Source organism: Lissotriton helveticus, chromosome 5_1 (genome assembly GCF_964261635.1).
Source record: "Lissotriton helveticus chromosome 5_1, aLisHel1.1, whole genome shotgun sequence".
Classification (NCBI taxonomy): domain Eukaryota; kingdom Metazoa; phylum Chordata; class Amphibia; order Caudata; family Salamandridae; genus Lissotriton; species Lissotriton helveticus.
Genome location: NC_136065.1, coordinates 385274756 through 385299308, shown reverse-complemented (window position 1 = coordinate 385299308; position 24553 = coordinate 385274756). Strand labels below are relative to the sequence as shown.

Sequence of the window (24553 nt, the reverse complement as noted above, 5' to 3'; positions counted from 1 at the left end):
GCTCGTAACTCCAACAGATTGATATGGAGTTTCGATTCCTGTGTTGTCCATTTGCCGTTGATCTGGAGTTCCTGGAGGACTGCCCCCCAGCCTTCCAGTGACGCATCCGTAGTTATTACGTGCGGCTCTGCGGGGAGCAGGAACGGCAGACCTTTTGACAGATGGCGAAGTGATGTCCACCATTGCAAATGGTTGATAATGGGTCGAGTGACTCTCATGCGGTCGTCGAAAGAACACGTGGCTTGGGTCCATTGTGTTGTCAGTGCCTCTTGAAGTGGACGCATTTTCAGGCGGCAGTGTGGAATGAGCAGTATGCATGAAGACATCATGCCCAGGAGGGACTTGAACTTGCGGACCGGAAGAGTCTTCCTCGAAGCCACGTCCTTGGCTAAGGAGATGAGTTTGATTTTTCTCTCCTGAGAGGGGAAAGCCTTGACACGCTCCGTGTCCAGAGTCGCTCCCAGGAACGTAATGACTTTTGTGGGTTCCAGAGTCGACTTTGCGGTGTTGATGGTCAGACCCAGGCGGTGGAAAATATCCAGACAGGCGCTGGAGGATGAGGCTGCGGCGGCCGCTGTCGGCGCTTTCACCAACCAGTCGTCCAGGTATGGAAACACCTGGTGACCTTGCTGACGAAGAAATGCTGCCACTGGAGATAGGCATTTGGTGAATATTCTCGGGGCCGATGTGAGGCCAAATGGAAGGACACGAAATTGGTAATGTTGTCCTGCCACCACAAACCTGAGAAACTTCCTGTGCCCTTTGAGAATAGGTATGTGGTAATAGGCGTCCTGAAGGTCTAAGGACGTCATGTAGTCTCCTTTCTCCAGAAGACCAAGGATTTCTTGCAGAGTCACCATACGAAACGATTGTTTCTTTAGGAACACGTTGAGTGCCCTGAGATCCAGGATGGGTCGCCATTTCTTTCCTTTTTGGTGAATTAGGAAGAAGTGAGAATAGAAACCTTGATTCTCGTGGGCTCGTGGAACTCGCTCTATCGCCCCCTTCTGCAGCATAGAAGCTATTTCCTGAAGAAGTAATCGTAGGTGCCTGTGTGACCGTTGGCACGGTGGTGTTGTTGGGGGGATAGAGGTGAATTCTAGGGAATGTCCAAATCGAATGAGTTGAAGTACCCACCGATCTGTTATAGATCGCCAATTTTGATGGAAGAACTTTAGCTTCCCTCCAAGTCTGAAAGAATGTGATGGTGGAGGGGTTAGCCAGGGAGACCAGTCATTGTCTATTGCCAGCAGGTCGTTTTTGGCCCCTTCCTCGGTAATTGGATTTGCCGTAGGAAGACTGTCGTCCCTGTTGAGTTTGTCGCTGTTGAAACTGCGGCTTGGACTGGGAGTATGAGTACGAAGACCTATTCTGATAGGAACCTTTGTATGTAGTTTGTCCTCTTCCCCTGTTGCCACGAAAGGACTGGTTCCGAAATGTAAGAGTACCCAGGGCCTTGGCTGTATCTGTGTCCTTTTTGATGGTGGTAAGGGCCGCGTCAATCTGTTCCCCAAACAGATGCTGGCCATCGTAAGGCATATCCAATATTCTGGTCTGCACCTCCTGGCGGAAAGTGGTGGCCTTGAGCCAACCCTGTCTCCTCAGGACTGCAGCCCCTGCCAGTTGCCTGAAACCAGTCATGGCGGCATCAATGGCACAATCTATGAGCTCTGAGGCAGATGTCTGTCCTTCCAAAAGAAGTGAATGTGCCTCCTCTCGGACATCCTCTGGTAGATTTGAAAGATATGGAGCAATGTCCGCCCAGAGTTGGCGATTGTAACGGCCCAGTAAGCTATAGAATTTGCTACCTTTACAGTCATGGCCGATGTGGTAGTAAAGCGCTTGCCGACGGCATCCAGTTTTTTGCCCTCCTTGTCTGGTGGCGTCGACAGAGGTGAGGCTGGATTGCGTGAGTTCTTTTGTGCCGCTTGAGTCACCACTGAATCAGGTTTAGGGTGACCTGTCAGGCATGCCGGTGCCGAGGATGTGGCCTTGTATTTCTTATCAAGTCTGGGCACCATCACCTGTATAGAGGCAGGTGCTTGCATGATTGGTTTGCCCTGCTTCCAGATATATTCTATAATGGGGATTGACCTCGAAGTTTTCTTCGTCGGCTCCTTAAAGTCATAAAGGAAACATTCTGTTTCCTGCGTTTCCATGGACATGTGGAATCTCTTGGCAGCCCGCTCAATGATGTTGTGGAATCCCCCGATATCTGCGGGTGGGGATTCCGAGGTCTGTGGATCCGGAGAGGCCGGAGAATGTGCCACATAGTCCTGGTCTGCATCCGGGTCCGATTGGTCGTCATCAACTTCCCCTTCTTCTTGTTCCCTCTCCTCTTCATCAGAGGAGGGAGCGTCCTGAATTGGCACCTGGGTTCTGTCAAGGACCAGGGGAGTGGGTCTATGACGAGATGAAGGAACTGGCGCCTGAGCTGCTGGAGGTGCGGGCGCAGAGTGTTTCTCCGGGAACCTTTCCTTGTAATCTTTTATGAGGAATTGTAGGTCCGAGACGATGGATGCGGGAAGACACACCATAGGAGTAATCTGAGTCTGAGATGGAGGTTGGACCTGTTGTTGAAGATGGTCTTCTTCTTCTTCCGGCTCCTCGTCCGTTGTTTGGCATTTCAGCACTAGGTCTGACGGACTAGTAGCCTGTGTAAAGGAGTCCTCGTCCGACTCTTGACCTTGTAGAAGACAGGCCGGAGGAATTTGCTGAACCCTACCGGGCGATGTCTGAAGTGGCGCAATAGGCCGTTTAGTAATTTTTAACGTGACATGGCTCACTTGCGGTGGAAAATCATCCATGGCATGGGACAGGAGTGCAGACTCCTTCCAGGGTCCTGTAGACGTCGACGCAGAAGTCGACAGTGTCGTGGATGGTGTTTTCGTCGACGATAATTTTGTCGTCGTCGACGGTGGCTTCGTCGTCGTCAGTTTCGTCGACGGTAAAGTTCCCATCGTCGACGATGTACTCGTCGTCGACGGCTTTCCTACCGTCGACGGTATGATCCTCGTCGACGAGATGGACTTCGTCGACGGCGCTGTCTTCGTCGACGGGGTCGTCGACGTCGGTGTCTTCGACGATGATCTCGTCGTCGTCGATGAAGTGACCGGGATGGTCGACTGCGTAGGTCTACTCGCCGACGATGAAGGTGTCGTTCTCGTCGTCGAGGAGGAATCCGACGACGCCGTCGTCGTCGACACAGTCGTCGTCGACGTCGAGACAGTTTTCTGTGCTGAATGCACTATCGACGCCATCGTCGCAGTCGCCAGTAATAGCGGCTGCTTCCTGGGGACAGGCAGGTCTTTGGAAGACACAGATGGCTTGCCCTCTGAGGACTTTTTAGAAGTCTTTAGAGGAGGGGTGTCTGTGGGGCTAGGGGAAGAAACCCTTGGCCTTTTCAATGAAAACTGCGACACTCCAGACACACTCTCACCTTCAGAGACCAAGTCGTCAGGCTTGGTCTTGAGCCTGTTGAGCCACAACAGAAGTCGACCTTCTCGGTCCTTGAGGGTCTTGTTGGAGAAGGTCCGACATATCTTGCAGTCCTTCGCCTGGTGGTGAGGGTAGAGGCAATATAAACATGTCTCATGTTTATCCTCAACATGAAGTCTTTTCTTGCTGCAGGAGGAACAAGGCCTGAAAAGACCCTTCTTCTGACTATCCGACATGACGCAAGATCAATTAAAGTTGTTTTTTGTGAAGAAAAAAGAGAAAAAGAGAAATTCCTGAGGAGAACTCAGGTGGAGACTCCCTAGCACAACGTGCGGTAGAAAATCTGAGAGACTTGGGCTCCTGGCAGGAAGGTTCTAGAAGGAGGTAGTAGCTGATTGGCTGTTTTACTTTATTTGGTCCTTTTTTACAAAAGAACCCAGATAGGCCACCAAGGTGGGACCCTTGGGGCCTGCTCTGTTTGGTCCTTCCTGCAAAAGGACGTGGATAGGCTACTAAGGTGAGACCTTTGGGCCTATTCTTCTTTATGTATGTCTCTAAGACATTACTTTTTATATACCGGAGGCTCCCGTCTCGACGACGGGGAATGATTCAGGCATGTGAATCTATGAAAGACACCCAAATACTGGATAATTAATGTTGCTGAATTTACAAGGATCCGAGTATGTCCTTCAGAGTATCATGCTCGCCAACGGACCAGTTTTAAAAACAGAAACGGAGCAATACGCAGCGGGGCAAAGAGACAGGGACGGCTAGGTTGGAGGGGGTGGGGGGGAAGGGTAAAGCGAGCATAAAAGCAATGGGCAAACTGTATTTCGTAGCAGGAGAAAGTGCGAGGAGTTGTCATGTTTTCTTTCTATTGAACAAGCTAAACGCACCCAGCCTTAGGAAAATTGAAAGTGCACCATGTGCGCGCTGTGTTCACGCGGGGACAGGAGATGTGCACGCGAACAGAGTGGACATCTCCTGTTCCCATTCAGAGGAGACACCAGAGTGGAGACGCCATGCGCGTCCACATAGCCTGCCGGTGATCGCACATGGTTTGTCTCCCTTCGCTAGCAAAACCCACAATAGTCTTGCCAAGGCAAAGCAGCGCAGTCGCTGCATTCGCTAGGCGAGACCTAAAAAGCCTGAACGCTGGAGTGGCGTGGGTGATTAATTATCACGTTGGAAATGGTTTATTTGCAGCTGGCGAAACATTACGTTTTCATTTGCGGTAAAGCAGACAGAAAGTAGCTGCATATTACGATAGACAAGTTAAAATGTATCAAAGACAGGAAAGCATGGCGGCCGCTCCAGGATGGCCCCATCCGAGGATGTAGGACGAATGGCTGTAAAATTACCACTCCTATGGGTGGTTTCCTGATGCTCCTCTGTGGACACCATAAGGGCACATATCACAACTTCGTGCATGATGGCCTTTTCCATAGGTTGTCTCTCTGCCACTGCTGGGTGGACTCTTGCTCACACAACATAACTGCTGGAAGATTGCACCTTCCAAGGCTAACATCCTCGCTCTCTATGGGACAGATTTTACCAGCCATTTGCGACTGGTAAAATGCATTTTTCTATGTAAAACCATATTTAACAAGTCGGTAACCTATTACTGACTCGCAAAATAGGGGTTGCGAGTCACTATTAGGAAGGGGCGTGTCAAGGGAGTCCCTTCCTAATAGTGAGTTGCAGGGGGATGTACTACTGTTTTGCGACCAAAATGAGGTCGCAAACCAATCGCAGTTTACCACCTACTTCAAGTAGGTGGTAAGCCAGTTGCAAACAGGAAGGGGTCCCCAGGGGAACCCTTCCCTTTTAAGTTGCTTTATTAAAAATCAAAAAGACATGGTGATCTGCTTTCCCCAGCAAGCCAACATCCGTCCCTGTGTTATTGCCCATTCCCAATGGGGAGCAAATCGTGACCTGCCTCATGAATATTGATGAGGCAGGTGCCTTGTGACCCATTTGGGAAACACTAATGTGTCTAAGACAAATTAGTACATTTGATTCTACGATTCTCAAATTGTGAGTCGCAAAAAAATAATTCTCAATTAGAGACTTGCACAATGAAATGTTCATACATCTGGCCTTAGTGATCCCGATCATACATTTCAAACCAACCTGAATAGGGACCTGACGGTGGGTATCCGCATGCAGGACCACATCTCTTCTCACACTTTCTCTTACACCTACGCCCATGTGCAGGTAAATGCCCTCTGGCACATTTTGCCAAGTCCCTGCACACATGCACAATACCAAACCGCTTACCAAATAAGTAATACTCGCTATCCTATCCTATTTTTCCACCAATACACGCCACGGCACAGTGACTTGAGCACAACTCTGGTCCTCGCACACAATGCTAAAACACTACCCACATTTAGCACTTGAGACCCATCATCCACAGTAGTCCAAAAGTGCAATGTGCAAGTGTGCTTTGGTGCTTCCTCAGGGGTCTAAAGCACTTTATAAAGGCAGCTGCCATACATTAAAAAGTCACCATGTGATACACTCTGCAAGCTACAACATTGTGTTCTACTTGTTTTCAGCTCCATCTTTGCTTTTGTACTAGAAGTGGCTAGAATATAGTTTCAAACTCCTCTACTAACACTGCACTTTTCCTTAACTACCATACCCAACCATAACTTTACACGAACAAGATACATTATCATATTCAACACACAAATGTTTTCATTACATGTTGTCTTTGTCAAGGTTAACGTACACAGGTCACAAGTCGAATCAGAGTAGAAAAAGTTCTCTAAATCCTTTCTCAGATTGTTTACATCCGAGATCTCAGAAACTGCGGAGAACTCCTAGTATTTTACTAATCAAAAGACCAGAATGTAGCAGGACCAATATGATTAAACCAAGACGAATATACCGGTCTATGGCTGAATTTCAATGAAACTCAGTGGTTTAAGTCTATAATGGCAAAACGGGATCTGGAATGCAACTATTCAAGCTGTCAAGTGAGAATTTAGGGTTTTAAAACAAAAGTTATGATTTTACATGAAAATGTATTATTTCCGGAAGTTTCAATCTTAAACAAAGTAGCCATTTAAGGCTCTGCCTTAAAATGAAGACTGACATTTATTCAGTAAGACTTGATATCAAGACGTCCACCTCCATTCCCCTGTAAGAGGGACTCTCCAATTGTACGCAGTAGAAACAGACCGCCATTTGCCAAAATACCTGGATAGAGGCAGTGATGTTAGATGGCTCTCTACGGAACTTCCGGATATGCGGCCACATGCATCATCCCGGCCGTTTGCGAATTCCAAATTGCGAAAAATAGCGAATCGCAATTTGGAATTTGCAAAACGGGATGCATGAATTTTTTCTAATAATATTAGCGATTCGGTAAAATTCGCATTTTTTACCGATTCGCTAATATTATGCGAATCCTAATTTGCTAATTCGCATTTCCCATTGATTCCTATGGGCCAAAAGGCCCATAGGAATCAATGGGAATTGCGAATTTGCAAATTAGGATTCGCATAATGTTGATGCATTCCATGGGTGCAGGGGGGGGTCCAAAGGACCCCCCCCTGGCACCCCTGAAATGTATTTTTAGTGGATGTTTCACACACACATGTCCTAAGGACATGTGTGTCTGTAACATGCAAGTTTTAAAAATGCTTTTTTTTGCTTTTTGAACAATTTTCGCAAATTAACACGAGGGTCAACCTCGTGTTAATTTGCACTTCCAATTTTCAAATTCGCTATTTTTAAAAAAATGATGCATTGCATTTAAGTAATCGCACAAATGCGATTCCTTAAATGCATTCGCAATTTTTAGAAATGCTAAAAATAGCGAATTATGCACAAAAGTTTGATGCATCCCAAAAACGGATTTTGCACTCGCAAACGGTCGATTTTTCCGATTCGCACCGTTTGCGAATGCAAAAAACGTTGATGCATGTGGGGGATGGTGCGGTATGTCATGAACATGTGTCAATGTCAGAGCTAATGGAATTTGGCACCCTTAAAAGAAGGCTTCAGCCAGCATAGAGCATATTTCCAACAGAATAACCTGAACACTGGCTCAGACCCGAAACCTTGGCATTCCCATGCTATTTCTCCATGGAAATCTTTTGACATTCTGACTGATCTGCATTCAATTGGATTGACTTTATCCCAGTTTAACAATCTGTGCTACTGTTTGGTAGTAATCTTGTTGTGCCACTCTCAAGGCCTAGGAACCCTAAATGGGCGGATCGCCAGATTTTCCGTATTGCGATTTGGATCTTAGAAGGCCTCCTGCTTACTGTCTTTTGGTCTCGCTTTTGAGCACCTCTCAACTTTACCATGTTTAGACCCCTTTTTTCTGTAAAAAGTAACCCAGCCGTACCTCCCTATTGGTCCCATATATTTCCAACCTACTCTTAATGCTCAATGATCTGCTAACCATTCTGACCATTTCTCTGACTGCTATGAAACTGCATACTCGACTAAATGAGTAATCTTCTGGAATAATCATCATTTGTTGAGTGTTTTTGAGGATATGTGGAACCTTGGCTTCCTGGTACCCAAGTGGCACTATCTTGTGGGTGGATTACAAATACGCACCTCCGTGTGTGAATTAAATCTACACACTTTCTTTTGTAGATTACAAAAAAACATTATCCAGTGTGTGAATCAAAGAACAATCACCTGAATGGTTCCTGCGTCAGGTCAAGGCTAGTACATGACATTTAGCTACAGAAAAAGATGCACTTTATAGTAAAAGCACCATGCTGCCCACACTAAAAACTTAGCATCCACTTGTATCTCTAATAAGCACACACCTGGCAAGATTTTATTATAGGTGCCACAAAAAAAGCAACAATACTTCCTGCCAAGAATCAGGACAGCAGCAAACACACATGTGCCTCTGTTGCAGAAGTGAAATAACAGCACGTACCTTTTGAGAGCAAGGGATGCATGGTAAAGAGGCGTGCTCTCCCGACCCCTTTTATCCAAACCAACCCTGCATACCCTACTCGAATATGATATATGGTCAATTCAATTAAACCCCTGATGGGTAAGTATGGCCCTGCTTGTATCCCAAAAGCAAAACCAAGTAATTCAGACCAATAGGTCAGTATTCACCATTTCTGCAACAAGCCTACCAGACTTCCCATTGGAACTACATTTGACGAGCGGGTGAAGAATTTGGAGAGCTTATGTCCCTCCTCCCGAAGACCTCCTTAAGTAAGAACCTGCTTTTTAATTATGTTTTTATGTTGACCAAGTGGTTTTAAACGTCAACCTGGGACACTATAATTAACAAAAAAATTATAATAAAAACCTGAACAGTATATCTTAGTTACTAAAGGACTGGCACAGTTGCAGTGAGTAAAAGTGGCAGGCCGGGATCATAAACGATTGGCACAGTTGCGGTGAGTAAAAGTGGCAGGCTGGGAGCATAAACCAACAGGCAATTCATAATCAACCTTTAGACAGTGAATTCTTCTCATCTGGGTGCGATGTGGGGTTATTCGAATTGTAGATTACCCCCTTGGAGCACTTGAAGTTGCTCTTAGCTCTGCAGTTTTAGATATATGTTTAGGGGATTACTTATTCCAAAAAATATGGATTTACCATTTGTTCTAAAATTGACTGGTGTTAGAATTTTTGCCCCTGGCAATGGGACCATATATTCTGCGTTTATGAACAGTTGGTGTTCCAAGCAGCTTCCTACCAACACCTTTCCCTTTAGAGGGTAGTTCTTGGAGTTTTGATGTTAAAATCTCAGTAAGGTTAGCTCAAAGCTCCCATCTCTAGCAAAGTATTTATGCAGAACTACTCAAAGCCTTGAAAACTCAATATTCACTGCCAGTCTGCCATAGCTGGTATATTTGTTGCAAAAGATCCAGCAAAGGATATTTTAAGGTTTTTTGGGGATAAGAACAGACTTGGGAGAAACAAAGATGACTAACTCTGTACTCTGGCCTTCTTACAAAGTTTGTTTGTAAACAGGTTTCCAGTTTTGCATGTCATATGTGATAAAGTGCAATTTTCGGTGTAATTAAAAAAGGTTCACTTGTTTTTTCCTTGGCTATATTTTGTACAAGAGAATGTTATGACTATTCTTTTTCTCTGCGTTGGTGTATACAAATGGATAATACTTTGGAAAGGTTCATGCTTTGATAACTTGCACTTCATTCATGCAAAACTGACTAGTAGATTATGCTCTGTATTATGGCCACGAGTCAAAGTCTACCCCGGCCTATAATGGTTATTGAACAAAATAAATTAGATAAAAAGGCATAAGTGAAGTGTGATATGTAGGATGCCAACATTTTTGGTCTCTCTTGACAAGCTGTAAAGTATGCCTCATTAAACCAGTTATCCACAAGAATCATTCTTGTAAGGTTGTGAATGAAGGGTTTCTGATATTTCTAAATAAAAACAGCACAATTATCGGACAGAATCCTTAAGGGTCACACGGGAGGTACAAGAAATGTGTTGCATTTCTTGTGCACCTGGAGAAGAAAGGAGACGAGCAGTTATGCAATTACTGCATTCACATGTGTAGATAAAATCTTGCTGGTGGTCTCCTCATTTAAAGCGCCAATGACTAAAAAGCTCCAAACCATCTCCAAAAAAACAGTCTCGATCACCATAGCGAAATAGCAAAACAAATGCGTGTTTTGTCAAGGATTTTGGCCGCCATTTTCATGGCTGCCAAGGTTTCAGATTGAGATGTGTGACATTTTCATAGTTTCAGTGTAATTATGAGTGACATTTCCATAAATATGAGTGACACTTCCTCGCAAGCATATTCAAGCACTGAAGACGAGGGAAACATATGAATATCAGACATTACACCCATTTGAACGACGAGAAACTGCAAAGTGGTCTTAAAAGTACTGCATAGCACCAAAAATGGAAGAGCACCGTGGGACCCAACTGTAATAATGAATATGCTACTTACCAGTATGCATCTGTTCTTGGCATGTAGGGCTGCTGACATTCATATCTGTAGCATAGATCGCCGCCTAGTGTTGGGTCCGGATGATTGCACATTGTTGTCCTGGAAGAGTCTTCGAAGTATCACGAGATAGGTGGCTCCTCCCCTGGACTACAGTGCGCATGGGCATCGACTCCATCCCCAGATTGTTTTTAGCCATTGTGGCAGAGATGGAGTGAAATAGTGTAAAGGATGTCCATGCTAATGATTGAATGCAAGAGAGTATCTGCAGCCGCTACGGGCACCGGGGAGGAGGGTGGGCGATATGAATGTTAGCAGCCCTACATGCCAAGAACAGATGCATACTGGTAAGTAGCATATTCAGTTCTAGGCATGTGGGCTGCTAAATTCATATCTATTGCATAGAATACATAGCAGTCCCTCCATTAACGGCGGTTGCCCGTGCCAGCTGCAGAAGTCTGAAAGAGTGTCTTGAGAACAGCCTGTCCTACAGCTGCTTGCAGCTTGGAATGCACATCTACACAGTAATGTTTGGTAAATGTGTGCGGTGTAGACCACGTGGCTGCTCTACAAATGTCTTCCAAAGGAATATTCCCTAGGAAAGCCATGGAGGCCCCTAACTTGCGTGTGGAGTGCGCTCTTGGGGGGATTGTTAAAGTACGTTTAGCTTTTTGATAACAAATCTGGATGCACTTAACATTCCATCTGGCTATTCCTGCTTTGGAAATAGGGTTGCCTTTGTGCTGGGCTGAGAAGGCAACAAAAAGTTGTTGTGTTTTCCTAAAGTGTTGTGTTCTGTCAATGTAGTACATCAACGCCCTTTTTACGTCTAATGTATGGAGCATTCTTTCCGCTACTGTTTGTGGGTTCTGAAAGAATGCGGGCAGGTCAATAGTTTGGTTGATATGAAACTGTGACACCACCTTCGGAAGGAATTTGGGGTTAGTGCGGAGCACTACCCTGTTTGAATGAATTTGTATGAATGGCTCTTGGATTGTGAGCGCTTGCAGCTCACTAACACGCCTGAGCGATGTAATAGCAATGAGAAAAGCCACTTTCCATGTCAGGAACTGAATCTCGCATGAGTGTAGTGGCTCAAAAGGTGGGCCCATCAGCCTAGTGAGGACTACATTAAGGTTCCACACTGGAGCTGGTGGTGTTCTTGGAGGAATGACTCGTTTCAGTCCCTCCAGGAAGGCTTTAATGGCAGGCACCCTGAAAACAGAGAGATGCTGCCTGTTTTGGAGATAAGCCGCTATGGCGGATAAGTGTATCCGAATGGAAGCGTACGCCAGATTGCATTTGTAAAGATGTAACAGATAGCAGATGATGTTAGGAATGGATGCATCTAGCGGGTTGATATTGTGTTCAGTACAGTAAATGACAAACCGCTTCCATTTTGCTGCATAGCAAGCTCTGGTAGTGGGCTTTCTTGCCTCCCGGATGATGTCCATGCATTCAGGAGGCAGGTTGAGGTAGCCAAACTCTAGGACCTCAGGAGCCAGATCGCCAGATTGAGCTGTTGCGGATCTGGATGCTGAATGTCGCCATGGTTCTGCTTTAAGAGGCTTGGAGAGAGATGCAGCCTTTGATGTGGTACGACGGAAAGTTTTAGAAACGTGGTGTACCATGGTTGGCGTGCCCACGTTGGAGCAACCAGGATGAGCGTCATCGAGTGTTGCTTTAGCTTTCTTGCCACCAGTGGAATGAGAGGCGCTGGGGGAAAAGCGTACGCAAATCTGCCTGACCAGTTCATCCATATCGCATTCCCCTGCGATTCTGGGTGAGGGAACCTGGCGGCAAAGCTTTGGCATTTTGCGTTTTCCCTTGTGGCAAAGAGGTCTATCTCCGGATGACCCCACTGTTGGAAGTACGGGTGGAGTACTGATGGATGTATCTCCCACTCGTGCATTTGATGGCTGTACCTGCTGAGTAGATCCGCCATCTGATTGTCCTTGCCCGGGAGGTGTTCTGCCATGAGGAAGATGTTTCTCTGAATGGCCCACTTCCACATGCTCTGAGCCAGATGAGACAGCTGTGGAGAGTGAGTACCTCCCTGCTTCTGGATGTAGTACATGGCTGTCATGTTGTCCGTCCGGATCAACACGACCTTGTTGCACAGATGTACTTGGAAGGACTTGAGCGCCATGAAGATTGCCATCAGTTCCAGGTAGTTGATGTGCAACTTCTGTTGCTGCGTCGACCACAGTCCCTGCACCGTGTAGTGGAGCACATGAGCTCCCCACCCCTAGAGAGATGCGTCCGTTGTTAGAATAATCTGTGGCACAGGCTCTTGGAACGGACGGCCCTTGCAAAGGTTGTGTGGATTCCACCAATGCAGAGAGTTGTATGCCCGACCGGTAACCAACACTAGGTCTGTCAGTTGTCCTTGAGCCTGTGTCCACTGATTCGCCAAGCATTCTTGGAGCGGACGCATATGCAACCTTGCGTGTGGGACTATGAAGATGCAGGAGGCCATCATGCCTATCAACTGCATGAACACTCTCGCTGGTAGTGAGTGTTGCGGTCTGAACCTCTGGATGAGCGACTGAATGTTGTCGATCCTCACCGGGTTTGGTTGAGCCATAGCAGTCAGGGTATTTATTGTCGCGCCTAGATACTGCCGCACATGGGCTGGCTGAAGGTGCGACTTTGGGTAGTTCAGTGAGAACTCCAGACTGTGAAGGAGGTGAATGGTGTGGGACATGTCTGCGGCGCACTGCTGTTCCGACTTTGCTTGAACGAGCCAGTCGTCTAGGTAAGGGTAGACATGTATATTTTGTCTCCTGAGGTGCGCCGCAACTGTCGCCAGACACTTTGTAAACACTCTGGGGGCAGTGGTCACTCCGAAGGGTAGTACTTTGAACTGATAATGCCTGTTTTGGATGGTGAACCGGAGGTATTTTCTGTGGGAGGGGTGGAGTGGTATGTGAAAATAAGCATCCTTGAGGTCCAAGGTCGCTAGGAAGTCCCCTTGGTTTAGCAGGGGAAGAATCTGCTGCAGCGTCAGCATGTGAAAGTGTTCTGACAGTATATACAGGTTGAGGGGGCGTAGATCCAGAATGGGTCTGAGGGATCCGTCCTTTTTTGGGATAAGGAAGTACAGGGAATAGACCCCTGTACCTTCCTCCTCCACTGGTACGAGCTCGATTGCGCCTTTTTGCAGCATCACCACCACTTCATGCTGCAATAAGTGCAAGTGCTCTGCCGACATAGGACGTTGTCTTGGGGGAATGTTGGGTGGAGTGGATGTCAACTCCAAACAATAACCGTACTGGATAAGTTGTCTCACCCACCTGTCTGTGGTGATGGACGTCCAGACTGGCAGGAACTGCTGGAGTCTCCCCCCGACAGGTGTTGGATGGTCGGGGGGCAGTGACAGAGAGTCACTGTTTGTTGGTGGCAGAGGAACGGGAGTTTGTGTTTCCTCTGCCTCTGCCCTTGGCACTATTTCCTCTGTAACCCCCTCTACCTTGCTTGGGGTACGAGGACTGTGCGCCACCTTTCGTGAATTGTGTTTGTTGTGCCAGGTGTCCTCTGGTAACACTGCGGGTACCTGAGCGACGAAAAGTGCTCCCCCTGAATAGCTGAGACTGAAGCGCCCCCATGGACTTCGCTGTCTCATTGTCCTTTTGAATTTTTTCGAGGGTGGTGTCAACTTCTGGGCCAAACAGTCTGTCTGGATTAACGGGCTGGTTGAGTGTAGTTGTTTGAATGTCAGGTTTAAAACCTGATATGCGAAGCCATGCTTGGCGCCTTAACATGACGCTAGTGTTAATAGCCCTAGCCGCTGTATCTGCCCATCAAGCGCACACTTTATTGCAGCGTTTGAAATGAGCTTTCCCTCTTGTATGAGCATCTCGGCTGCCTCCTTAAACTCATCTGGGAGGTGTTGAAGGAGCTGTTCTAGGGTGTCGTAATGCGCCCTATCATAACGTGCCAACAGTGCCTGTGTGTTTGATATGCGCCAGATATTGGCAGCCTGCGCAGCCACCCTTTTGCCAGATGCCTCAAGCACTTTCGACTCCTTGTCTGGGGGAGGAGCTTCACCCGTTGTCTGGGAGTTCGCCCTTTTGCGGGCATTTGCGACCACCAACGAGTCCAGAGGCAACTGTCCCCGAATATATGCAGGGTCCCCAGGTGCCGGTCTGTATTTCTTTTCAATACGTGGGTTTATCACTCTCACCCTGGTAGGTTCCTTAAAGATCTCTGAGGCATGCTTAAGGACACCTTTTAGCATAGGAAGTGTTTTAACAGTTTTTTCTGAAGCAGAGAAAGTGTCAAATAGAAAATCTTCTTCCACCGGGTCAGCATGCATGTCCACATCATGATATGCAGCTGCCCGCTCCATCAAGGCATTAAATGCCGCTGAATCCTCAGTTGGGGATGTTTGTGCACCAAAACCCTGTGGGTCCTGTACCACCTGATGGCCTCCCTGGTCACCAGTGTCCACCCATGAGTCCTGTTGCTCATCAGGGTCATTGTTAGCCGGGAAATTGTACTGGTCATCCTGGTCATCGTCCTCTCCCCCTGACTGATTGGGGGAAGGTGATGGGCTCCTCCTTGGTGGAGGCTGAATAGGTTCAACAAGGGCAGGAATGTCCTGTGCCGGCCTCTTCTTCTTTAGTGGTATGACATAGGATTCCAATGGTTGGGAAGTGATCTTTCGCTTATAGAGCGTTAATTTCCCCGTTTCGGCATCGATATAATGCTCAGATTGTTCTTCTGAAGCTTGATGTCGATCTAATCGGCCACTTACCGTCGAAGGTTCCGATGTTTCAGTGGTCTTCGGCACCGATCTGGGTGCAAATGCCTTCGGTGCCACCTTCGGCGGCAGAGTGTAGAGAAGCTTGGTTGAAGTCTTCGTAGGTGCGTCAACCAGTTTCGGAGCCGACGGCGTGTGAGTCGTCGACGTCAAAGTCTTATCCCGAATTCGTTTGAGGGAGTCAGTGACCTGATTTGTGAAGGAAGAGGAGGGTTTCGTAACCGATGCCCTATGTCCATCACCATCGGAGGCCCTCCGTGCCGACGAGGTGTCCGCCGACGCATCTACGGCCCCAATGGTCCGCGCCTCCGTTGTAGGCTTAGGCGCCGATGCCGTTGCTTTAGATCCGGCGTCTGTGTGCCGATGCGTAGGGCCTCCGGACTTTGGCTCGGGGCCCTTTGTCGACTTTGCTTCGACCGGGCGTTTGCCAGTTGGCGCCGCAGTCGCGTCCGAAGGAGTTTCAACAGTCTTAGTGGACTTTGCCGGAGTAACCGTGCTCGAAACGTGTTGGACGACCTTCTTCGAGGACGGGTCCTTGGCCACCTTCTGTGGCGGTGTTGGCTCGACAGCCTTCTTCGGCACCAGAGGCCCGGCGGGCGACGGAGTCGATGACGTAGCAGGCTTTTTCATTTTTGAGGGTATGTCGGCCATCTTTGGTGTGGTCGAATCCGAAGGTTTCGGTGGTACGTCGGCCATCTTTGTTGTGGTCGAATCCGAAGGTTTCGGTTTCGATATGCGCAATGGCGGCTCCGCTGATGTGTACGCGGCCGGGCCAGAAGGCGGGGCCGGGGATAGCGGTGCAGGGTCGTGGGTAAGGCCGAGTGGCGATCCCGTGACCTGAGCCTGAGTCATGTAACTTTCGGGGTATAGCTCTTCCTCCGAGCTATCTTCCGCGGCCCCATAAACTTCTTCGTCGTCCCCTACCTCCTCGACGTATTCAAGGTCCTGGCCCTCAACGGGTTCTCCGGGATCTGCCTCGACCTCCGTCGATGGGGGTGAAATCTGCAGGCGATGGCTTGGGCCTTCTGCCTCGTCGAAGATGTCGTCGGGTGCCGGAGCCGCTCGCTGGGCCTCGAGGCGCGCCGTGCGCCGAAGCTTGAGCGTTTTCTTCGACCTGAACTGTGAGCAGGCCATACAGTTGTCCTCGTTGTGGTCCGGCGAGAGGCATTTGTTACAGACTGGATGCACGTCGATATGTGGGTACTTGGATCCACACACGGGGCAGCGCTTGAACGGACTTCGTTCCATGGTAAGCTCGTCGGGGTCTTGCTGCGACGACAGGGCCTCGATGTCCGAAGAGTTAGTCGACTCCGCAGAATTTCGACTCGAAGAGTCGGATGAAGGCCGAGACCGTACGCGAACAATACCGACGCAGTTAACGAAGGCCTTTTGGCCTTAAAGAAGTATGTTTTTCCGATTCCGACAAGGAGACGTCGAAATCACATCCGAACCCAATGGCGGAAAAAAACAATCTGGGGATGGAGTCGATGCCCATGCGCACTGTAGTCCAGGGGAGGAGCCACCTATCTCGTGATACTTCGAAGACTCTTCCAGGACAACAATGTGCAATCATCCGGACCCAACACTAGGCGGCGATCTATGCAATAGATATGAATTTAGCAGCCCACATGCCTCGAACACAGGATGTGAGAGGCCATACTTCCTGCAGTTGAGCCTCATGTTCCATAATGCTCTGCCCACCCCACTCCAGGGCATGCCATATCTGAATGCATGTGGGATTTTTCTGTATTATAAATACACAGGAACAAGTGTTTTTTTTTTTTTTTAAAGAAGACTCAAGCTTGGAGTTAATGCAAATGATCCCTGCGGCATGGATAATGACGAATGCAGCACAGGAGTGTAATCCTCTGAAGCTAGGAGAAAGGATTCCCCCCGACTGTCACCACTGCGTGGGAACGATTTGTTCTATGCATTTGCCATGCTGTAGATCAGCCTGGCACCGTGACCTCGTCAGCCTGTTCCCTAGAGGGAGACCCTCATCTGCAGAAAGGACGTAGGGGAAAGTAGTATCTGCCATTTCAGGGGTGGCAATGAGTGCAATGCGAAGATTCCACGAGGGAAGCAAGAGATCTGTGAAGGTGTACAGTTCGCTGCAACAGTGCACGGCCTACCTAAGAATCACAGAGCCGGCTACCCGTCAGCAACATGCTTCCTGGCCAGTAAACGCTATTTTATTTGCCAATAAATATCATCCCTTAGGCACAGCTTAACACACTTCCAACATTGGTATGCCAAATAAATACGTACAGAACACTAAAAGCACAGGCGGTGCAAATTAACTTTCTCCATCATTTTTTTTAAAGTAAAATGAGTCTTGATGTTACTTTCTCCATATGGATACGAGGGTGAGAGAATACACAAAGACCACTATAATTACGACAACTGCAAAGGTCCCAAGATATATTGAACATTGAACATGCCCCCTCGTATACAGTTGCAATAGGCACCAGAGAGCCCATGCACAGGCGCCGCTGGTGGCGCGCTCTGGCAGGTGGCAAAATGCGTGACAATGCATTTCAGTGCGGGGATGCGGATCACCGCACTGAAATGTGTGAGCATCACGGCTGATGCGTGATACTTTGCAGGACTGCATTTTAAGCATGATCACACATGTGTTCTGAAACGTTCCAAGAGGAAGAGTCCTGCACAGAGTTAAAAAGCAAATACTGTTGTTGAGATTGTTTGAACCTACGGATTTCATTATCAATTATTTTACTGGTTCCAAGTAACTCAAAAATGCTTGCCTGCCTTAAAAGGTCTTTAGAACATTCTAGTAACACAAGGGTAGACTGCGCTCCGATTAAGAAATCCACTAGCTATTGCTGCTTCCCAAATAGTGAAAATGAAAAGTATTTTGGGCAGCAAGAAAAGCAATCTCCTACTCTCTTGGAAATTCTCCCGAACCACTAATCTTTCCAACTTGACCCCAGCTTCCCAAGAGTCCTACAGATCCATGGAGGATACGCTCCACATAAAGCTAGAAACATCTCGCATTTTTGACGATATCTCCACCATATTATCATATAAAAAAAAGCAAGAAGACAGCAAGAACTGCCAGACAGTTTGAGAGCACGGGAAACAGAGGGAACGTGAAGTTATGATTTCTAAACTTGTAGGTGGTGATCTGGCCAGACATCCAGCCATGGAGGAACCGCAGATAGATCCTGAGAAGTCCCAGCTGAACAAAACTTCCAGGAGGACAATATGGCTCTCATGGAATTGGACTTCAATATGACACCGGAATTAAACACATGCTCTTGAAATAAATCCCCCTCACACCAATCCATAAATCTAGTTTCTGAAAATGAATACCTGACCGAAAATTTAAGGCAAGGGTAATCTTCTGGGAAGAATTGGTCATTTGTTAGGGATATATTTCTTCTCCTGCTCTAAAAGGAAAGACCTGAAAGAATGAACAAGAGAACGCCGTGGCGAGATATACCATTCTTGAGGAGATCATCAGGACTGTGTTAGCTGTCTGAGAAACAGCCCTAACTTTATGTTAAAGGTCATAAGAAAATGAACTTTTCTTGCAAAATTATCCAGAGATATTCCTTCTTTAACGTAACTTTGTATACTACTGCAGCATGACCATTTCCAGAACCCCTGAAGTATTTATTTTTATTTATAGTAGTGTACCACTCTATTTTACTGTCGAATGAGATGGTCAGATAGGTGCTGTATAACACGAGATCAGAAGAAATTGCCATTGTTTAGGATAAAGGGTGCATATCAACATTTAAGAAGTTTCTCTTATCAAACATCTTTTGAAAATAAACAAGATAACATTACAAGTACAACAGATTTTTTTCCCCCCAATGGAACCACTTGTACACTGGGACCACCCCACTGCACTCTCCTCTTCCAAACGGAGCACTAAAGTTTTTATACAAAGACCGAAAGGAAAAATCTGCCCACACTCCTAACCTAGAACTCTTAGAATGGGAATTATGTGGTACTACGGAACATAACCAAAATACAGGTATTTAAGCCTGGCATTGCACAAGCGGACTTACTGGTCTCGGTTGGGAGGCTTCCGCAGCTGATCAGCTGTGACTCGTGCCGAGAAGTTGTAGAACTGCACCACATTCTCAAAATACAGGTCAGAGGTAACTTCGTACTGCAAGAGAGGAAGGGGAGACAACACGTCAAGGCATATGCACTACATGTCCAGATAAAGAGCATTGCTTAGTTTCTGAGACAAAATTCTACTACCACTCTGAAGCCAATATTCATGTATCCATCCATTCTAAGCCAAAGCCAGGTAGCAAGTGTCAAGTATACTCCTCCATGCTAAAGTGAGTGTCTCTCCTGGGTCAAACAAAGATAAACATTCCTCTTCCCCACAACCCAGCCTCCCACCACCACAATGCAACTATCTATCCCAGGCCAAACCATGTGTATCCAGCAAAGGTTTGTGCTGGACCAACAACGAATTGCCATTATACAACCTTCCCTATTAGGCTGTGAAAACGGCTTCCATTTTATCCCACTGTCAATAGGTAGATGTTGCTCAAGTGCTACTACGGTGAAATATATTGCTATTAGCACCACAGAGAAGACGAAAGGGCAGACAGCTGAAGTTACTCTATTTAGGTCAATGAAAAGATCGTGCCACTAGAAATTCTTTTAATTGGATCTCCTGTTCTTCCATTCGCACCACATTCTTCTGCGGTCTGTTATGTTTCCTCGCCACATTTTTCTGAAATCCTCCATCTGCATATCGAAGAGATAAAATAAACTCCCTTCTTACTTCGGAATTCAAACAGATAGCAAGCCTCGCCCTGTCCCCAGACGGTGAGCGGACGGGTTATGTTCATGATAGGCGCACGCACCGCAGCCTTCCCCAAGGAACCAGGGGGGTGGTCTGCAAATTGTGGGAAGAACGAAAACACAGAGGGGCAGATTTACAAGCCCCTTGCGCCTCTTTTATGCCGCAGTTGCGTCACTTTTGTGACGCAGCAGCGGCGCAAAAGAAGCGCCATGGTGCGGGGTATTGACAACGTGACGCATCTGGGAGATGCGTCATGTTGTAAAGCCCTGCGCCAGAAGCAGGCATTCAGGCGCAAGGGGGGGAGGGGCGTTCCGGCGCAGGAACGCCTCCTAAAAGTGGCTTGGTGAAATCTACAAGATTTCACTCAGTCACATTTAAGGCCATGCTGCGTCAAAACCCTGCGCATGCTTGAAGCAGGAGTAAGGATTGACGCAGCATTGTACAGATCGGGCACCCCGGAGCCTTGCTGGAGCTGCGTCGCAACTCCAGCAATGCGCCGACTTTACGGGCGCAGATGCTTCACGCATCTGTCCGTTTTTGCCCCATGGTGCGCCACATTATAAATGTGGCGCATTCCATGGCGGCGGAGCCCTGACGCACCATAACTGGCGCATCCCTGCTGATATGCAGGGATGCGCCAGTTATTGTAAATCTGCCCCAAAGTGCACAGTGAACAAGATGGCGGCGCTATTGTGGCACCACACAGCGAAGACTTAAGTTGGCACCAGTCGCCCACAAGGAATCACTAGATCGCACCTCTATCAAAGTTTAGAGAAACGACACAGTGAAGAAATAATCATAGGATTTAATTAAATTATGTTCGACCCCTGCTGGCTCAATCTCGAGAACCCACGGTGTTAAAGGCAACTATTGGTAGTATTACCCAACTGAACTGCATTAATTTAATGGTCTTGGGGGTCGAAAGGGTGACTCCCCGCCAGGCTGACTGGCAAGGATTACACTGGCAGTTGCGTGAACTCGCCAACCTCTGAGGCCGCCGGCAGCCCTGTTGTTTGGGAACAAGGCACGGGCTGGGAGGCGGGAGAGAGGACCGAAATGGAGGAGATTAGGGCGGGAGGGAGGGGTGGGGGGTCTGGAGGGCGCAGGGTAGAGGGTACCAACGCCGGCCTCAGAGTCAAGACAGTGATAACATGAGGGCGAAACTGCTCTCCTAAGGGGAAAAATACACATAGGCAGAGCTCATGCGGGTGACCGGCAAACCTCGTACCAGGCCCGGAATGGAGGTGAGGTGTTCGTCAGCAGTTTGGACGGGCGGGGCCGGCGGATGCTGCGGTTTCGCACTAGTGATTTCAAAAGGAAAAGTGAGAGGCCGGATGTCAGGGGTGATACGGGTTTCTCTTTCATAACAAAGTTAGTGCACTCTTTCACTGCGGTCGCTTCTGCACTTTGAGTCGCTTGTAAGCGTCGCAAAAACAGGCTTTACCGCCGCAGCAATGGCCCCGGCAAACTAACCTTCCACTAAACTACTCTGGCCGGCAGACCCGTAACCTTTGGAAAAAGCTTTCTCGTCTGGTAGCCGTTCCTGTGTGCGGGTCAGAATGAAATCAGGGTACTGGCTGAAGCAAAATGAATTTCCATACAAAAATCGACACTAACGAGCCCCCTTTAATTCTTTTCGGACAGGACTTTGAAATCCTGCAAGTTAAACCCGATTCAAGACTTTTAACCAGCAGATTGTTCACCATGAAGAGAGCAGGCCGGGATAAGAAAGGCGAAAATATGCACTTGGCATTTTTACGTTTTCTTTTTACACTGTTACTCTTTTCTCCAGAAGAGAAAATCATGCAGGTGAGCACACGTGGCAGGAAAAGTCACTCAAAATGTTTGGGAATGCTGATATGTTGCATCCTTGATGTTTTTATCAGCACTCACAAAAGCCACTTTTCTAGGAAAGGCCATTTTTCTGCTCGTCTGTTCTAGATTTACTAATGCGTAAAACACCAGCGACTTGTGAAGTCTTTCAGACGGGTAAACACAATTGTCAGTGAATTTATGACTGGAAATCTCACTTTAAAGTTACAAATGCAGCAGATAAAGGTTTATGAATTAGGTCTCGTCTTCACTGTGAACCCCTGTGCTGCCCCTTCCTTGGTTAAAGCCTCACACCTGTCACGTTGCCTGGTTCTGACTTCCATGGCCGTTACTGTATTATGCTGGCCAGCATACTGGTCAACCAATCCACATTCGGCGGTTGTCACACGCTTTTTTCAAGTTCATTCCCATTCACATTAATGGGACCACACTCCTAAAGCCAGACTTCCCCCAGTCGAGCCTACCATCTGTTGAGAGCCATGCCTTACCAAGTACAGATGGCTTGGAGCCCGCCCATTGCTTACCAATAGTTGGCTTTCCTTGTTCTCGTTTACCAGCCTCTTATTGGTGTCCCTGCAGGTCAATCTAGTGTTAGTTACTCCCATGGAGGATTGCCTCTTTTCAATCTCTTGGACAGCCCTTCCTGCTTTCACTGCTTTCTTTTCAAGCACAATCTTTTTAGGTTGAGCCTAGAGTCCGCGTGCATGCGCTGCTCTGCTATGGTCAGGGGGGCAACTGGATCCGAAATTCGGGAGGGGGGGGCGCTAACACTCCCAGCCAGGGCTGTCCCTAGCACTGGTCGCACATGGTACAACAGTCGTTTTTGGTTCCCCCCTCCCCTCCTTCTCCATGAATTCCCTCACTACCACTCACCAACAACGCACCTCATCTCTCTATAGTACCTCTCTGACAAACATTTCATTTTTTTATAGCGCTACTCCTAGCTTACTCAAACTCACTTCTGTGATCTGCATGGTACAAGTTCTTTATAGCAGGCACAGTAACCCTCAGCGCTGTGTGGGTGGCAGGAGTGCCCATGTGAGTGCACAGTGAGCGATGAGACCGTGTGAGAGTGAGGTAAGAGGAGTGACTGCAGGGTGAGCGAGGTGACCAGATGAATTTGGGTGCAGATTTAAGTGCAGAGTGAGACGAATGAATACATGGTTAGCGATGGGCTTGTTGTACGAGTTACTTACCTTCGGTAACAATGTATATGGTAGAGACTATTCTAGCCGCAGATTCCTTCACGTAGAATTATCCCCAGGCATGAGCATGGATCCGGAAACTTTTCTGCCACAGCATCCCTGCACGCCAGGGGGCGGGCGACATCATGTGACTCCACCCAGGCGTCGTACGCCCACGTGACGTCAGCGAGGTCACATAAGATTTGCCCCGGCGCGCCTACGTCAGTTTTCTTCAGAGAACTTTTCCGCACCACAACACGAAATCACCAGATACACTGAGGAAGCATGGGAACTGTGTGCAAAGAGCAGAAAAATTGGAAAGAAGCAGTGACTAACAACACCACACAGAATAGTGGCAACACCGTAGAACCCAAAGACAGGAAAGAAGAAGGAGCAAGCAGAGCCCTGCGCAGCCACCTTGTCAGCCCATAGACAGCCTGCCACTCCCATACCCCAGAGGCAAGGAACATGCGTAAAGTCATGGTGCACGTAGTAAACCTACCACCCCCATCCAGAGAAGGGGAACCAGTCCCAAGACAGACAGGGATAACAACCCTCCAAGCCACTCCAAAATAGATGGCAACAACCCACAAGGGACAAGGCAAGACAAGGCCAGATGACCCTTAATCAGGGGATAGCACTGGAAGGAAGGGAGGGAGGAACAGGGATAGAAAGCAATCTCCCCCAAACCTGGAGTAGCCAGAGCAGCAGGGCACCGGAACACCAGAACCCCATTCTCCAAGAACAAAGGAGGAATGAACCGCCCCCATACGGAGCAACTCGTCAAGAACAAGGAAGGCACTCACAGGAGACACAGCCCCCCCCACCGGGAGGCATGTACCAAAGACCAACCCAATGGTCCTCGCAGAAAAGGGGAGGAAGGGCAGGCCGTGAAGGAATCTGCGGCTAGAATCGGCTCTACCAGATATATCGTTACAGAAGGTAAGTAACTCGTACATTTGATAGAGACTACTAGCCGCAGTTTCCTTTACATAGAATAGATACCCTAGTAATACCCCCGGGGAAGGAGGGTCTGCGAAGGACCCCACCAGCCAATACAGAACAGAGGGCCCCCCAGGGGACCAGATCTGTGGACCAGGAAAAACCTTGTCCCTGCCAGGCAAGGGGAACCCCCACAAGCAGAACCCTACTGACCCAAAGCGGATGTAGGAGGGAAAGGAAGGCTGAAGAGGCTCGTACACTCACAGCAGAGGAACCAAAGGCAAGGGCGGAGAGGCTGAAGCATCCCACTCCCCCACAAGGCAAAATAATTTCCGCCCAAGACAGGAAAAGCGGAAGAAGAAGCCTAGAGGGCCCAAGGAAACAAGGGAAAAGGCGGCAAACCCACTCCAGATGGAGAGCAGCCTGCCAGCCAGAGCAGCGTCAGTAGTCAAGCCGCCGGAAGCAAGAAGAACAGCCCGAGGCCCCAGGAAGACCGAGCAGGCGGCGCCTGGCAAGAGAGAACACAGGAGCGTCCCAGGTCTCAGGTAAGGAGCAGGGAAAGGAGGAGATGCCCGGGCACATCACTACGAGTGGCCACGCACACTACCTCAAGGAGCAAAAGCAGCAGACACAAACGCCATGGAGAACAGGCACCCTAAAGGAGA

At 48.1% G+C, this 24553-nt stretch overlaps 1 protein-coding gene across 2 annotated transcripts in view; it reads right to left on the bottom strand.

The window, feature by feature from the left end:
- ECE1 (endothelin converting enzyme 1) overlaps positions 1-24553 on the bottom strand; it is a 420365-nt gene that overhangs the window by 52449 nt on the left and 343363 nt on the right. For both annotated transcript variants that reach the window (XM_078642557.1, XM_078642558.1), the window contains exon 14: positions 19172-19275. In XM_078642557.1, coding sequence (XP_078498683.1) covers positions 19172-19275 — 104 coding nt within the window. The remainder of the gene's footprint in view (positions 1-19171; positions 19276-24553) is intronic.